At 45.1% G+C, this 17994-nt stretch overlaps 1 protein-coding gene across 1 annotated transcript in view; it reads left to right on the forward strand.

The window, feature by feature from the left end:
- Positions 1-17994, forward strand: part of arap1 (ArfGAP with RhoGAP domain, ankyrin repeat and PH domain 1) — a 283086-nt gene that overhangs the window by 201528 nt on the left and 63564 nt on the right. Inside the window, 1 exon segment of the mRNA XM_084308436.1 lies at positions 3709-3921. Within this exon segment, the coding sequence (XP_084164562.1) occupies positions 3709-3921 (213 nt within the window).

Here is a 17994-nt window from a genome sequence, read left to right on the forward strand (position 1 = left end):
CGTGCGCCAAAGTACACATTACCACCCCCGACTCCCGGGGCTCTCGCTCCGTCAATCATTTGGCGATCTTGAAACTTTTTGGACAGGGTTGTAGCCAATGAGTGTGCCTTTCCAATGATACCCCACATGGGGATCTAATACGGTCTCTATTGATCGATTTATGATAAAGAAACGCAGGGTCCCCTTATAAGGGGACCTTACGGCTTATCGATAAAAAGGAAAAACGACACAGAAACGAGAATCTTCGTTTCCGGCACTCAACCGCTGGGCCACAGAAACGAAGATTCTCGTGAACGGCACCCAAAGCTTTGGCTACTTTCCACCACAAGAGCTAACTGACCCTGTAATGGGCACGCTGTGATGATGCTAGGATCATAATAGCTTAGCTTTTGTACCACAGTTGGTGGTATGAACTTTGAAAGGTTGCTAAATAACCGGAGGACTTACAAGAAAGACACAAACCCGACTGAGGCCGTTGTTGTAAATAAGAGTTTGTTCTTAACACTTCCTGTGCCGTTCACGTAGTTCTACGTTTCTGTGGCCCAGCGCTTGAGTGCCGGAAACGTAGATCTACGTTTTTCTCACGGTATTTATTTTATTCGCTATTGCCATTCATAATTTATCGAGGCACCTTGTGCATGCGGTTCTGAGTGTGTCTGAGATTGCAGACGGTCAATACCGCCCCCTAACGCTTTGTGGCAGCTATTGCACCCCATTAGAAACAATGTGGTTTGTTTTCTGCGCCGCTCTAAACCACATTTCATGGGTGCATGAGGAAGGATAATAACGATGATCTAGCGTTGATTTCAGGAAGATTCGATAATCAGGCGAAAAATGACAACGTGATAAGTTGATTCCACTAAAACGCTATTTTCGCGTCTTTTTCCTGGGATTACTCAGAAGCACCCAAACTATATTCATATTCAAAATGGTATAAAACGGAAATGTACGGATGAAAAAATTATCCGTTTTTTGCACGTTGACCAGAAGCAACTCACTGACAATCGACGGTGTTATTAGATCTATAGCTATAAAATAAAATATAGGTTTAGCTCTACAAACAAGGTGAGCGTTTACATGGGGTTAATGGGAGGCAAGGCCAGATGCACTTCCCGGAAGGGGCGTGGCACCCAATGTGTTAATGACTTGTGAAATAAAGGTGAAAAGAAAAGAGTAGACCATGGCTAGCCCAGCCAGGCTGAACATCCATACCATGTAGACCTGACCATGGTTAGCCCAGCCAGGCTGAACATCCATACCATGTAGACCTGACCATGGTTAGCCCAGCCAGCTGACTCCTACTGTACGTACTGTACTAGCTTGCTTAGCATGACACTAGCAGAGCCTTACTGTACTGTACTAGTATAACGCTAGCTGACTCTGTACTGTACTAGCATGACACTAGCAAACCCTTAATGTACTGTACTAGTATGATGCTAGCAGACCCTTACTCTACTGTACTATTATGACACTAGCTGACTCTGTACTGTACTAGCATGACACTAGCAGACCCTTACTGTACTGTACTAGTATTTATTTATTTATTTGTTTATTTAGACGGGACAGAGCATATTACTGGACACTACAAATAAATGCAGTGTAAATACACCGGATTTAGCAAGGATGCAAATTTTCATCCGCAGTCCCCACACAAAGCATAAAAACGAAACATGCAGGCAGTGAAGCATAACATGCTATGAGACGAGGCATAAAAACATACAGAAAAAAGTACAAGGTATAAATGGTGCACTACAATATAATTTGACTATACATGGTCACAGGTTTGGTTGTCGAGTAACAATTTTTTTTAAATTGAATTTAAAAGATGGAAATGATGTACAATCTCGTATGGTCAGTGGTAGATCATTCCAGATTAAACAGCCCTGGACTGAGAGTTTTTTTTTAGCAAAGGTGGTTTGCCGGCCGGGCACTTCGCAATCCCCTCTAGTGGTTGCTCTAGTGCTGATACCTCTATCGGGCTTCCTTTCTATGAATTCCCTCAGAGGGGGCGGGCACAGACCATGTAGGGTCTTGTAAATAACAATAGCCTGTTTAAAATGTTTAAAATTGGCAAAAAGAAATTCCTCTGAAGAATGCGACAGTGGTGATATGAGTGAGGTTTCTTATCGAATACTTTAAGTGCACTCTTGTATAGCTGTTCTATGGGTTTGAGGATCGTCACACCTGTGCAAGACCAGTTTGTGAAGCAGTACTCAATGTGTGATAGAATCATACAGTGAAGATAGGATCTAGCAGCACTGACTGTCCGGAAGGGTCTAATATGTTTGAAGTTTTGAAGGTTGAATTTGATTGTGTTTGTAACTTTCTTCACATGTTTTTTGAAGGTTAAGGTTGAGTCTAGCATACCCCGAGGTACTTGAACTCTGACACAAGTTCAAGTTCCTCCCCGCCCAGAAACACATTTGAGGACTCTTAAAGGATAACTCCAACATTTTGGGAAATTAGCTTATTTAACATCTTCCCTGGAGTTAGACAAGAAGATACATACCTTTTTTGTCTCTGTGCATGCATTTAGCTTTGGGAACAGACGCTCCGTTAGCATAGCTTAGCTTCATCACTGGAAGTGAGGCAGGACAGTACCCTGACGTTCCCTACAGGTTTGTTGATATTCTCATTCCTTCAAAGGATCTGAACCGATTGAAGTTTATGGATACCATGACTTAAAATCCTCTTACCTTGACGATTTAAAGCCTCCCCAATTTAGAAAACAGTAATCCAATGGCTGGTATTGATATACTACTAACTACTGCACGCTAACGGAGCTAACCGGACACTCAAGCAGATAACGAGAGCAATGACTTCCTTTCTGGGGGGTTTCAAAATAAAAGAGCGACGTCTATAGCAGCGGAAAACGTTTATTTTGTACATTATCTAACGTTAACACGAACCTAAACTAACTTTAGGTTAGTTGTAACGTTAGTTTAGGTTCGTGTTAACGTTAGATAATGTACAAAATAAACGTTTTCCGCTGCTATAAACGTCACACTTTTATTTTGAAAACCCCAGAAAGGAAGTCATTATATTTGCTTTACACATCCTGTTCTGCGTTAGCTCCGGTTAGCTCCGAGCGTCCAGTAGTTAGTAGTATATTATCAATACCAGCCATTGGATTACTGTTTTCTAAATTGGGGAGGCTTTTAATCGTCAAGGTAAGAGGATTTTAAGTCATGGTATCCATAAACTTCAATCGGTTCAGATCCTTTGAAGGAATGAGAATATCAACAAACCTGTAGGGAACGTCAGGGTACTGTCCTGCCTCACTTCCAGTGATGAAGCTAAGCTATGCTAACGGAGCGTCTGTTCCCTAAGCTAAATGCACGCACAGAGACAAAAAAGGTATGTATCTTCTTGTCTAACTCCAGGGAAGATGTTAAATAAGCTAATTTCCCAAAATGTTGGAGTTATCCTTTAACACAACAGATTTTTTTTTAAAAGCCATGCAGACTGTCTTTTTTGCGTTCAGGAGCAGACATGAGTCTATAATATATATTATATGTATGATGCTAGCAGACCCTTACTGTACTGTACTAGTATGATGCTAGCAGACCCTTACTGTACTGTACTCACATTGTCTGTTTCAATTGTCTCAAAGACCAAAACACTGGACAGACTGAAATGACAAATCAGACAGGCTTCTTAAAATGTCCCTTTGATGTGTATTTTGTGTTTCTCTCACGTCTGTCTCAGGCCTGACCTCCGAGGGGATCTACCGTAAGAGTGGCGTGAACTCGCGAGTGGCGGCGATGTGTGAGATGTTCCGCCGTGACGCCCGGAGCGTCCGTCTGAGGGAGGGAGACCATCAGGTGGACGATGTGTCCAACACGCTGAAGCGTTTCTTCAGAGAGTCTGAGGAAGGCCTGTTCACTGTAGAGGCTTCTAGCGCCTGGCTAGCTGCTGCCGGTAAGATTCTACCTACCATACTGTCCTACAGGCTGCTCTAGTGCCTGGTTAGCTACTCAAGTCAAGTCAAGTCAAGAGTTTTATATGTCATGGCATACAAGTATACAATGAAATGCGGGGGGTCTTGCCCGCAACGATGTGCATAATACAATAGTAATATATAATAAGAATCCAATAGAACGACATTGTGCAATAAACAAGTAAACAAAGTAGGGCATATTGGTATATGTACATGAGTTATTTACAGAGCATGGTAAGACATGCTAGGTCCTGTGGTAGTGCAATACACTGTTTGCTACGGATGAGGCACTGGGTCTTTATGTACACTGTTATACAATGCTATATTATACGATCACAAGTTATACTATATTCTTAAAGTGACCTTTCCTTTTGTAAAGTGACCATAAGTGTGAGCGTGTGCAGCATGAGTGTGTGTGTGCTCATGTTAAAGTGGCTGCTAGTGTGTGAGCATGTACAGTGTGTGTGTTGTGTGTGTGCTCATGTGTGCTTGTGTGTGGAGAGTTCAGTGTTCAAGGCTCTGATGGCCTGGGGGAAGTAGCTGAGCCGAAGTCTCTCTGTCCTAGTTGCTGGTGTTCGCAGGCGTTTGCCTGACCGCAGCAGCATGAACAGGCTGTTGTTGGGGTGGTGAGGGTCTTTCATTATTCTGCAGGCTCTGGATTTGCACCTATTGTTGTATAGGACCTGCAGGGGTGGTAGTGCAATACCCGTGGTACGCTCGGCTGAGCGCACCACTCTCTGTAGGGTCTTCTAGTCCTGTGCCGTGCTGTTTCCATACCAGGCAGTGATGTTTCCAGTCAAGATGCTCTCTACAGCTCCGGAGTAGAAGGACTGGAGTATCTTCCCAGATACTCTGAACTTCCTTAACTGTCTCAGGTGGTAGAGGCGCTGCTTCGCCTTTTTTACGACTGAGTCTATGTGTGTTGTCCATGTCAGATCCTCTGAGATGTGGACCCCCAGGTACTTGAAGCTGCTCACCCTGTCCACGGTAGCCCCATTTATCCTCAGTGGTGTGTGTGTCTCCTGCTGTCTCCTCCTAAAATCCACGATCAGCTCCTTGGTTTTACCAATGTTCAGGAGCAGGCTGTTGTCCTGGCACCAGCGTTCCAGTACCTCAACCTCCTCCCGGTAGGCCTTCTTGTCGTTGTCCGAGATCAGCCCCACCACCACTGTGTCGTCCGCAAACTTCACTATGGAGTTGGAGCTGAACTTGGCCACACAGTCATGTGTGTATAGTGAGTACAGCAGGGGGCTCAGAACACAGCCCTGGGGGGACCCGATGCTTAGGGTGATGGTGTTGGAGGTCTGACCCCCCACCCTGACCGCCTGGGGCCTTTCACTCAGAAAGTCCAGTATCCAGGCGCTCAGAGCGGAGCTCAGACCCAGCTCGATCAGCTGATGGTAAGACTCTGCCTAACATACAGTCCTACAGACTGCTCTAGTGCCCGGTTAGCTACTGATTGTAAGACTCTACCTACCATACTGTCATACATGCTCTAGTGCCTGGTTAGCTACTGATGGTAAGACTCTAGCTACTATACTGTCATACATGCTCTAGTCCAGTGCCTGGTTAGCTACTGATGGTAAGACTCTAGCTACTATACTGTCATACATGCTCTAGCGCCTGGTTAGCTACTGATGGAAAGACTCTAGTTACCATACTGTCATACATGCTCTAGGCATAAAAAAAATTGTTTGTTTCCTGTCAGTTAAGGCATGGGTAGGTAGGGAATTTATTTAATTTAATTTTTTTATTTTATTCTTCCCACGGCGACTATGGATAGGGAATTTCTTTATTTAATTAAAATGTTCACAACAACATGGATGCATGTACTCTGCCAGCATGTTTAATATCCATAATACTAAAGGTTTGACTAAGATTTCTATGAAACGTTTTTTTTTTTTTTTTTTATATATATATATATATATATATATATATATTTTTTAAACTCATAAAATATATTGGGTCGCACCTAAATCGTCAGGGTCGGTCGGCAACCGGAAACAAACAATATTTTTTGTTATGCCCTAGTGCAGGGGTCGGCAACCTGCGGCCTCGAGGCCACATGCGGCTCTTTAGCCAATCAGCTGCGGCTCCCTGGCCCAAATATTTTTTTTTTTTTACTTTTTTATTTATTTTTTCTTATTTTGGAGATCGATGTCATACTGTGACACTGAAATGAAAAAATATTTCATCAACTAAGATATTTAGTCAACAAAAGGCTTACCTGTATGCCTGATATGTGGTGCGAAATTTGCGAACAATGAAAAATTAACTTTTTATTTGATAGATTTTCCACAAATAAGGGAAGGACTCTAATAGAGCTGCATACTGTAGTTCAGGGTTTTATTTCAAAGTAGGTCTACAGATGCCAGTGTTTTTTCTCCTTTTCTGTGTTTTATTTCAAAGTAGGTCTACACATGGTATTCTTTTTTCAAAGTGGACTACTTTCTATTTTATAAATGTTCCACAAATAAGGGAAGGACTCAAATATACCTGAATAGTTCAGGGTTTTATTTCAAAGTCGGTCTACAGACACCAGTGTTTTGTCTCCTCTTTTGTGTTTTATAAAAAAAATAGGTCTACACAGCCAGTATTTTTTCTCCTCTTCATAAGAGTTTGAGGTTTTCCTTTGTTATAACAGGTAAAAACAGCAATTAAAAAGTCAAAATTTTTCTTTTTGTTGCTTTATAATATAATAAAGTATAATAAATCGCAAATTACTTTGGGTATGCAATTGTCAGGCGTTTTATGCTAAATGTGGGGTATGCTTGGGGATATATAAAACGTTATACACTGTGTTATCTTCATTTTAAGGGTAAATAGGTTGTGCGGCTCCCTGAGCATTTTATTTTGTGGGACGGGGGAAAAGTGGCTCTTTTGATAGTAAAGGTTGCTGACCCCTGCCCTAGTGCCTGGTTAGCTACTGATGGTAAGACTCTACCTACCATACTGTCATACATGCTCTAGTGCCTGGTTAGCTACTGATGGTAAGACTCTAGCTACTATACTGTCATACATGCTCTAGCGCCTGGTTAGCTACTGATGGAAAGACTCTACCTACCATACTGTCATACAGGCTGCTCTAGTGCCTGGTTAGCTACTGATGGGAAACAATAGATTCTATAGACTCTATAATAGCCAAGTCAGAAAATACAGTTATATCCACTTGGCCAATCATATGGTTCACTGCAGCCTGGGAGGTTGAGAGTGTGGTCTGCAGCCTGGGAGGTTGAGAGCGTGGTCTGGTGCCTGGGAGGTTGAGAGCATGGTCTGCAGCCTGGGAGGTTGAGAGCGTGGTCTGGTGCCTGGGAGGTTGAGAGCATGGTCTGGTGCCTGGGAGGTTGAGAGCGTGATCTGCAGCCTGGGAGGTTGAGAGCGTGGTCTGGTGCCTGGGAGGTTGAGAGTGTGGTCTGCAGCCTGGGAGGTTGAGAGTGTGGTCTGCAGCCTGGGAGGTTGAGAGCGTGGTCTGGTGCCTGGGAGGTTGAGAGTGTGGTCTGCAGCCTGGGAGGTTGAGAGCGTGGTCTGCAGCCTGGGAGGTTGAGAGCGTGGTCTGCAGCCTGGGAGGTTGAGAGTGTGGTCTGCAGCCTGGGAGGTTGAGAGCGTGGTCTGCAGCCTGGGAGGTTGAGAGTGTGGTCTGGTGCCTGGGAGGTAGAGTGTGGTCTGGTGCCTGGGAGGTTGAGAGCGTGGTCTGGTGCCTGGGAGGTTGAGAGTGTGGTCTGGTGCCTGGGAGGTTGAGAGTGTGGTCTGCAGCCTGGGAGGTTGAGAGCATGGTCTGGTGCCTGGGAGGTAGAGTGTGGTCTGGTGCCTGGGAGGTTGAGAGCGTGGTCTGGTGCCTGGGAGGTTGAGAGTGTGGTCTGGTGCCTGGGAGGTTGAGAGTGTGGTCTGCAGCCTGGGAGGTTGAGAGTGTGGTCTGGTGCCTGGGAGGTTGAGAGTGTGGTCTGCAGCCTGGGAGGTTGAGAGCGTGGTCTGGTGCCTGGGAGGTTGAGAGTGTGGTCTGCAGCCTGGGAGGTTGAGAGCGTGGTCTGGTGCCTGTGTAACGGACGTTCTGCCCGTGAATCTTTTCCTGCGTTGTGTTCTTTGTGTGAGAGGCTTAGGGATGAGTCGGCACACGTGAACACTGTTCAATCATTTATTGAGGTGGGCTGCAATGGAGGCCACCTGCATGGAAACGAATGGTGGAATTGCCACAATAGGAAAACAGCGTCAACATGTGTGCTCTCAATACGTCTCCACGTTGAATTCGTGTCGTAAACTGCATAAACAATATATTGCACAATAAACACATATTAAGGCACAATAAACACATATCGAAACACATACCTGCATGGAAACGAATGGTGGAATTGCCACAATAGGAAAACAGCGTCAACATGTGTGCTCTCAATACGTCTGTGGACAGAGAACACTAGTTAACTATATTGCCTCGATGAAGTACACCGACCAAGACCTTCAATTGTGCACACCATACAACCACACCGTTCGTCACAACTAGCAAGTAATTATTATCGACATTCAATTCTTATACAAAATATATACAACAGTATGAAACACAATAGTGCGGCGCGCCACAGTAATACACATACCTCCACGTTGAGTTTGTGTCGTAAACTGAACCCAAACCGGAAGGCTGCTCCTAACACGCGCGAATACCTGACCCGGAAGTGCTACACTCTTGAACGTGAACTTTCCAAGTTACGTTCAAATAAAAGTGCCTTTGGTATAAAGAAATAATAAATAATAATAACCACTTGTAAACATTTGTAAACAGGATTTGATAACATTTCAATCCTTAATAAAATAATAAACAATAGTAACCCTTGGAGACATTTATAAACAGGATTTGGTGACATTTCAAACCCCAATAATAATAATAAACAATGTCCAATTGACCTGGTTACATTCACACCTCCTGAAATTTCACCAACATCCTGTGTCAGCAGAGCAAGGGGGACATACAAAGAGAAAAAAAATATAGATAGTCTACCACTAACCTAAACTGGCACAAGATACAAGGACCTAGTCCCCTAGTCGACTCAAAAGTCACCCCCAAAAGAGGTTCAGAGAATAAAAAAGATTGATCAAGTCTCAGAATTCCCTTAGACCAGCACGACGCCTGATACGCCACACCATTCTTGGCACTTATTAAAGAAATGATAGACACCTACTAAGAAAAAAAATTATCTAACCGGGTCTCTAGTGCTCCAGGCTCTAGCTCCATCCCTCACACTCGTTCCTGAGCTATCACTCCTGCAACAGGAGGTATCTAGCATCTGAGTGTATAGAGAAAAAAACAGAAATCCCCACTAACACCCACTGGCTCCAAATAAAAATACATACTGGGTCTCTAGTGCTCCAGGCTCTAGCTCCATCCCTCACACTCGTACCTGAGCTATCACTCCTGCAACAGGAGGTATCTAGCATCTGAGTGTATAGAGAAAAAAACTGAAACCCCCCACTAACACCCACTGGCTCCAAAAAAAAATTATATACTGGGTCTCTAGTGCTCCATACCACCCACACCACCCCTCTCTAGGTGTGTGTTTAGCCGTTTAAAGGACGAGACTGACCACCAGTGCTGTCACCGGGCGGAGTCTGCCGCTGGTTGGGCTGCTGAGGACAATCCCTCTTCCAATGCCCGGGAGACAAACATCTCAAACATCTGTTCTCCCCTCTGCAGTGGGAAGGAGTGGAATGGTCAGGAGAATTACAAACCCTGCACAACCGGCGCTGTGTGTCAGGCACCCGAGCTGCGGCGCTGGCTGGCACTTTAGTCTGCACTGTAACGCCTGGCCTTGGTAGTGTACCATAAAAGACCGCCAGGGGCATGCTTGAGTATGACAGTTCACCAAAATATTGTTTTAGTATGTCAAAAATCATGTGAGGGTTCCTTGTGTGGTCAATAGACTTGTTGTTACGCAACTTTATCCTTACCACATCTGCTTTACCCATGAGCTTAGATAGAATCTCCTGTGATTGCTCACCAACAGGAGTGGCTCGTTTCCTCATGTATGAGGTAACCAAAATCTCCCACTCATAAACAGTGAATTTGTCTGAATTATCACCCCTGAATATAGGGGGCTCTGTGTCAATTGTCACTGGATCTGGTCCTGTTGCTTCCGTCTCTGAGAGCCGGTTGTAAAATCCCCCCTCCCCAATCAATTCAATATCAACTACTACATCTGTATTCCCCCCTTCTGCCATTGTCCTACTCTCACCCTTAGGTGTTCTGACTCAACAGAAGAAGAAAACAAATTAAATAACCTGTTCAGGTATTTTAAATACTGTAGTAGAAAGAAAATGGAAAGAAAAAAAATTTACATAAAGTGTTAACCAATCAAATAAATAAACCCTTATATATTATATATACAATTAATATCTAAATGTCTTCTGCACATCCACTGACATGCATCCTCATCTTCATGTCTTTCTCTTCTTCATTTCATTCATTGTCTGTTCACAATTTACAAAACAGTAGCCTTTCCACCTCTCCAGGGCCATTCACTGTCTGCTGTGCATACCACTGTGCTTGAGCCACGTAGGATGACAAGTTCTTTTCACCGGCCACTAGATGGCAGCGTTTCACCACTGTCTATTGTGACATACCTTCACTGTCTGAAGCCCCGTAGGGTGAGGTTCTTTTCACCGGCCACTAGATGGCAGCGTCTCACCATTGATGAGGCTGTGACTGTGGAGTCACTGTGGCTGTGGCTGTGGCCTGCAGTCCCCGGCGAACGATCAGATGACGTTCTCCCTTCTGCCTTTGATGAATCTTTATCCGAAGGTCGACGGCACCAATGTAACGGACGTTCTGCCCGTGAATCTTTTCCTGCGTTGTGTTCTTTGTGTGAGAGGCTTAGGGATGAGTCGGCACACGTGAACACTGTTCAATCATTTATTGAGGTGGGCTGCAATGGAGGCCACCTGCATGGAAACAAATGGTGGAATTGCCACAATAGGAAAACAGCGTCAACATGTGTGCTCTCAATACGTCTCCACGTTGAATTCGTGTCGTAAACTGCATAAACAATATATTGCACAATAAACACATATTAAGGCACAATAAACACATATCGAAACACATACCTGCATGGAAACGAATGGTGGAATTGCCACAATAGGAAAACAGCGTCAACATGTGTGCTCTCAATACGTCTGTGGACAGAGAACACTAGTTAACTATATTGCCTCGATGAAGTACACCGACCAAGACCTTCAATTGTGCACACCATACAACCACACCGTTCGTCACAACTAGCAAGTAATTATTATCGACATTCAATTCTTATACAAAATATATACAACAGTATGAAACACAATAGTGCGGCGCGCCACAGTAATACACATACCTCCACGTTGAGTTCGTGTCGTAAACTGAACCCAACCGGAAGGCTGCTCCTAACACGCGCGAATACCTGACCCGGAAGTGCTACACTCTTGAACGTGAACTTTCCAAGTTACGTTCAAATAAAAGTGCCTTTGGTATAAAGAAATAATAAATAATAATAACCACTTGTAAACATTTGTAAACAGGATTTGATAACATTTCAATCCTTAATAAAATAATAAACAATAGTAACCCTTGGAGACATTTATAAACAGGATTTGGTGACATTTCAAACCCCAATAATAATAATAAACAATGTCCAATTGACCTGGTTACACCTGGGAGGTTGAGAGTGTGGTCTGCAGCCTGGGAGGTTGAGAGCGTGGTCTGGTGCCTGGGAGGTTGAGAGCGTGGTCTGGTGCCTGGGAGGTTGAGAGTGTGGTCTGGTGCCTGGGAGGTTGAGTGTGTGGTCTGCAGCCTGGGAGGTTGAGAGCGTGGTCTGGTGCCTGGGAGGTTGAGTGTGTGGTCTGGTGCCTGGGAGGTTGAGAGTGTGGTCCGGTGCCTGGGAGGTTGAGAGTGTGGTCTGCAGCCTGGGAGGTTGAGAGCATGGTCTGGTGCCTGGGAGGTTGAGAGCGTGGTCTGGTGCCTGGGAGGTTGAGAGTGTGGTCTGGTGCCTGGGAGGTTGAGAGTGTGGTCTGCAGCCTGGGAGGTTGAGAGCATGGTCTGGTGCCTGGGAGGTTGAGTGTGTGGTCTGGTGCCTGGGAGGTAGAGTGTGGTCTGCAGCCTGGGAGGTTGAGAGCGTGGTCTGCAGCCTGGGAGGTTGAGAGTGTGGTCTGGTGCCTGGGAGGTTGAGAGTGTGGTCTGGTGCCTGGGAGGTTGAGAGTGTGGTCTGGTGCCTGGGAGGTTGAGAGCGTGGTCTGGTGCCTGGGAGGTTGAGAGCGTGGTCTGGTGCCTGGGAGGTTGAGAGTGTGGTCTGGTGCCTGGGAGGTTGAGAGTGTGGTCTGCAGCCTGGGAGGTTGAGAGTGTGGTCTGGTGCCTGGGAGGTAGAGTGTGGTCTGGTGCCTGGGAGGTTGAGAGCGTGGTCTGGTGCCTGGGAGGTTGAGAGTGTGGTCTGGTGCCTGGGAGGTTGAGAGTGTGGTCTGGTGCCTGGGAGGTTGAGAGCGTGGTCTGCAGCCTGGGAGGTTGAGAGCGTGGTCTGGTGCCTGGGAGGTTGAGAGTGTGGTCTGCAGCCTGGGAGGTTGAGAGCGTGGTCTGCAGCCTGGGAGGTTGAGAGTGTGGTCTGGTGCCTGGGAGGTTGAGAGCGTGGTCTGGTGCCTGGGAGGTTGAGAGCGTGGTCTGCAGCCTGGGAGGTTGAGAGCGTGGTCTGGTGCCTGGGAGGTTGAGAGCGTGGTCTGGTGCCTGGGAGGTTGAGAGCGTGGTCTGCAGCCTGGGAGGTTGAGAGCGTGGTCTGGTGCCTGGGAGGTTGAGAGCGTGGTCTGGTGCCTGGGAGGTTGAGAGCGTGGTCTGGTGGCTGGGAGGTTGAGAGCGTGGTCTGGTGCCTGGAAGGTAGAGTGTGGTCTGGTGCCTGGGAGGTTGAGAGCGTGGTCTGGTGCCTGGGAGGTTGAGAGCGTGGTCTGGTGCCTGGGAGGTTGAGAGTGTGGTCTGGTGCCTGGGAGGTTGAGAGCGTGGTCTGGTGCCTGGGAGGTTGAGAGCGTGGTCTGGTGCCTGGGAGGTTGAGAGCGTGGTCTGCAGCCTGGGAGGTTGAGAGCGTGGTCTGGTGCCTGGGAGGTTGAGAGTGTGGTCTGCAGCCTGGGAGGTTGAGAGCCTGGTCTGGTGGCTGGGAGGTTGAGAGCGTGGTCTGGTGCCTGGGAGGTTGAGAGCGTGGTCTGGTGCCTGGGAGGTTGAGAGCGTGGTCTGCAGCCTGGGAGGTTGAGAGCCTGGTCTGGTGGCTGGGAGGTTGAGAGCGTGGTCTGGTGCCTGGGAGGTTGAGAGCGTGGTCTGGTGCCTGGGAGGTTGATTGTGGTCTGGTGCCTGGGAGGTTGAGAGCGTGGTCTGGTGCCTGGGAGGTTGAGAGTGTGGTCTGGTAGCTGGGAGGTTGAGAGTGTGGTCTGGTGCCTGGGAGGTTGAGAGCGTGGTCTGGTGCCTGGGAGGTTGAGTGTGGTCTGGTGCCTGGGAGGTTGAGAGTGTGGTCTGGTGGCTGGGAGGTTGAGAGCGTGGTCTGGTGCCTGGGAGGTTGAGCGTGGTCTGGTGCCTGGGAGGTTGAGAGCGTGGTCTGGTGCCTGGGAGGTTGAGAGTGTGGTCTGGTGCCTGGGAGGTTGAGAGTGTGGTCTGGTGCCTGGGGGGTTGAGAGTGTGGTCTGGTGCCTGGGAGGTTGAGAGTGTGGTCTGGTGTGGCTGCGCGTAGGTGGGTAGTATAAGTAAGTAAGTAAGTAAGTAAGTAAGTAAGTAAGTAAGTAAGTAAGTAAGTAAGTAAGTAAGTAAGTAAGTAAGTAAGTAAGTAAGTAAGTAAGTAAGTAAGTAAGTAAGTAAGTAAGTAAGTAAGTAAGTAAGTAAGTATTTATAAAGCACCTTTCATACATGTCATGTAGCTCAAAGTGCTGTACACAAACATAGGCATATATAACGATAAAAGCAATAAAGTCACAGTGATCAGTTAAGATCAATGTTTAAATAATAATAATAATAATAATAATAATAATAATAATAATAATAATAATAATAATAATAATAATAACGTAAAAATGAAAATAACGTAAAAATAAAAACATGAAAACAGTCATTTGCTTACCAGTTTGGGAGAACAGGTCCGCACAAACATGTCCACTCAGTAGCAACCGGAACTAGGAAATGCACTAAACCAATGCACTTGTACGGTAGGTAGCAATGTTAGCTCTTATAACGCTAGTGTAGTTACGTTTTTATTAGTGGTCAGAGTTGGGTCCATAGGACTTATCCAAGCCCCATGGATCCATCAGTGGCCGCGTATTGTGTGCGTATGTACCCGTTCCCTCATGTGGTCAGTGGTCAGAGTTGGGTCCACAGGACTTATCCAAGCCCCATGGATCCATCAGTGGCCGCGTATTGTGTGCGTATGTACCCGTTCCCTCATCTAAAGAGTTGGGTCCATAAGACTTATCCAAGCCTTACGGATCCATCAGTGGTCGTGTATTGTGTGCGTATGTACCCGTTCCTTCATCTAAAAAGTTGGGTCCACAAGGCTTATCCTAGCCTCATGGATCCATCAGGTTTTTCCAAGCCATAACTATTTGTAAGCTAGACTGTATAGGTACGTTTTTAATTTTCCTTTAAAAATGTGTATGGAGCTGGCGTTTCTGATGTGTGTTGGTAGTGTGTTCCATAGTTTTGGGGCATAGTTGGCAAATGCCATACTTCCTATCCTCTTTTGGATAACGTCTGATGTCTGGTGGAGGGAGCGTGGTCAGGTCTGGAGGTCCATGGGACAGTGGTGGGGTACAGGACTGTAGCAGCGGCAACCTGTTGTCTGTGGCTGGGGATGGAGAGTTTTGTACTGGCAGAGTCCTGGCTCATTCTTTTGGATGTTGTCGAGCAGGCTGAGATGAGGAGGCAGGGCACTCCGCTACACTCAGATTTGGCAAGAGAGACTACTGTGCGTTCCATTTGTAGATAATTGTGCCAGTTCGTCTTGGGCGTCCAAGCAGCTGATGCTGCTGTTGAGAGTGAGAGAGAGAGAGCTACTGTAGTCCTAGTCTTCATTCATAGGGGGAAACTATTTTAGTTGTCTTCTATTGGAACAAACGAGACTCAAGCAGGAAACACTGTTGACTAAATTAACTCAACAAGTGTATGAACTGTCTTTACAACATAAATACACAATCAGTATAGCCTCTTAAATGTCATATGCCATTTTAGAATGAACAATATGTTTAATCAGCTGAATAACCTGTTTTAAGTAATTAAATAAAGGTTTATAAGTTATGTGATCAAATGTATGAGTGCATCTAGTATGATAAAGTGGGTTGGTCTTCTCTGTCAGAGAGGCTAAATAAACATTGGTATCTGTTTATTTTTAATGCCATTGCCAGGAAATTACCACCTTATGTTATATCACAATGTTGCTTGATTGGAACTATGGACCCTATCTGACCTGTTCAAATGACGCTCAGATGATGCAGTCCTCAGAGTATAGACTGAGCTTGGAAAGTCAGCCTTTTGTTTTAATGCCCCGGCTTCTTGGAATGATATTCAACTTTCTTTGTTTTGTTTTTTTCCATCTATGTATTGTCCTATTTTTTCAATGTCAAGATAAATTAAAGTGTTCTAGCCATAAACGCTGCCCTTCTTCACACCAACAGGTCTTCACACATAGCTGGAGTTCTGGTACAAGGTCACTTTGATTATGCTGCCATCTCCTGGTTACACTGAAGTATCACAACACCTCAAAAACAAACTACAGAATGCTCAAAATTTATTGATAAGGGTTATATTAGAAGTACATCCATGTAGGACATATCTTCATCCTGCACAAACTGGTCCTTCCTCTTCCGGTACTCTAAGCTATTGGTCCCACCTCTTCCTGTACGCTAACATTTTGGTCCCTCCTCTTTCTGTACTCTAAACTCTCAGTCCCTCCTCTTCCTGTACTCTAAGCTCTTGTTTCCTCATCTTCCTGTACTCTAAGATCTTGGTCCCTCCTCTTCCTGTATTCTAAGATCTTGCTCCCTCCTCTTCCTGTACTCTAAGCTCTCGGTTGGTCAGGAGGGCAGGACAGGGATGCTGTGACGTACAGCAGTGTCTTTTGTGTGTTTTTACCAATGATACAAACGCACGATGGGTTCAGAAGCCCACGGTGGAACAATATATGCCCTGACATCAACCGTCAATGAAGATCTGGAAAAACTCCCATAAAGACCTTAGGAAAAACATCTTTATTTAAGATAAATTGGCCAAAGTCGGCTTTCCTTCCACTTAACACCCCTGCAAAAAAAGATACAACCCTCCCAGGACAGATACCGATGGTAAAACATTTCAGATGCTTGGGAGTGGAAATATTCCCTACCATAGGACAAACGGTGAAGCACAACTACACAAAAATCCAAAACAAAATCAAAGACGACCTTGATAGATGGGCAAAACTTAAAAACACAGTACAAGCACGGATATCAATAATTAAGATGGATGTACTACCTAAAATCAACTTCTTCTGTTCAATGCTACCGTTACCCCCTCCAGAGGGTTACTGGAAAAGATTACACTCCTCCACATACAAATTTATTTGGAATAACAAACCACCACGTATAAAAAGATCCACCGCACAGAGAAATAAAGCAGATGGTGGCATGGCATTTCCAGATTTTTTCCTATATTTTAAGGCGTACTCATTAAGTCCATTGACAACATGGTTTGACTCCCAAGCATTAGCATCCTGGAGAAAAATAGAAGAAAACATAGTAGCCCCGCATAGACTGAAGGACATAGCATACACTAAACTACCAATCAAGCACTGTGAACGGAAATTTGGCCCCATAATTACTCATGCGATCCGGATATGGCGTGAATCACAAAGAAGAATCCTAACCCACAAAAATGGCACAATCATACTCCCTTATTCAATAACAATGCTCTCTTAATTGGAAAACGGCCTATAAGATTCCCTATATGGGAAGAGCAAGGCATACACTCATTAGGGGATGTTTTTAACAAACAGGGTTTTTGTAGTGACAAAGAAATACGCAAAAAATGTAATCTCACCAAGTCCACATGGCTTTTTCACAAACAGTTAGAGCTATGTTTGAAGTCTCACGGTGTTCCATTAGACAGACCAATTGAACACCACAGATACCACAAATTCTTCTACGCAAGAGAGACATCGAGAGGTTTTGTTTCAGAATTTTATCATCAATTACTAACGTCCTCGTATGAAACCCTCCAACTTGACTCTGTCTGGAGGAGGGATATACCAGACCTGGAAAATGACTTTGATTGGCAAGGAGCCTGGGCAAATGTCCGACTTACATCAAGGAACCCGGATCATCAACAAATCAATCTTAACTATATTCACAGGACATACTTGACTCCTATAAGACTGTGCCGAATGGGGCTTAAACAAGATTCCAAATGCACCCAATGTACAAATGGGGACGAAGGGACATTTATGCACATGTATTGGGACTGCTCACCAGTTAAGGCATTCTGGAAAGATGTGACCCAACAAATATCAAAACTTGTATCTTGGAATATACCTGTACACCCCTCGGTATTATTATTGAATGATGTTTTTGAGTTTGCAGTGAATCCACAGCTAAAGAGATTGGTTTTATCGGGTATCACAGTAGCCAAAAAGCTGATCGCATCACGCTGGTTTCAACCGGAAAAAATGTGCCGTAAAGTTTGGTTTCTTACATATCTCGATGTAATTTACCATGAAATATCTACAGCAAGAATTCTGGGTCTCAATGAATCCAAAATGTCAATGTGGTTAGAAGTGGTGGAGAGAATAAAAGCTAGCTTATAATGGTAGTGTCTGGTTAGGTGCGAGGGATAGTGGAGGTACTTCTCAAGGTGGGGTCCGGGAGGGGGGGGTTCGAGCTGAGCATATGTGTGTAGGTTTTTTTTTTTGATAACAGGTATTATGGGTATATCTTATATAAGACAACTAACTAAAAGGTGATCTCATTGGATGTGCCCTGACAATTAATGCTTGTATATCTTATCGTGTGTTGTCATGTTTGTTTATATGTTTGTTTAAAAAATAATAAAAAAATAAAATA

This window comes from Notolepis coatsorum (assembly GCF_963971535.1).
Source record: "Notolepis coatsorum genome assembly, chromosome: 1".
Taxonomy (NCBI): domain Eukaryota; kingdom Metazoa; phylum Chordata; class Actinopteri; order Aulopiformes; family Paralepididae; genus Notolepis; species Notolepis coatsorum.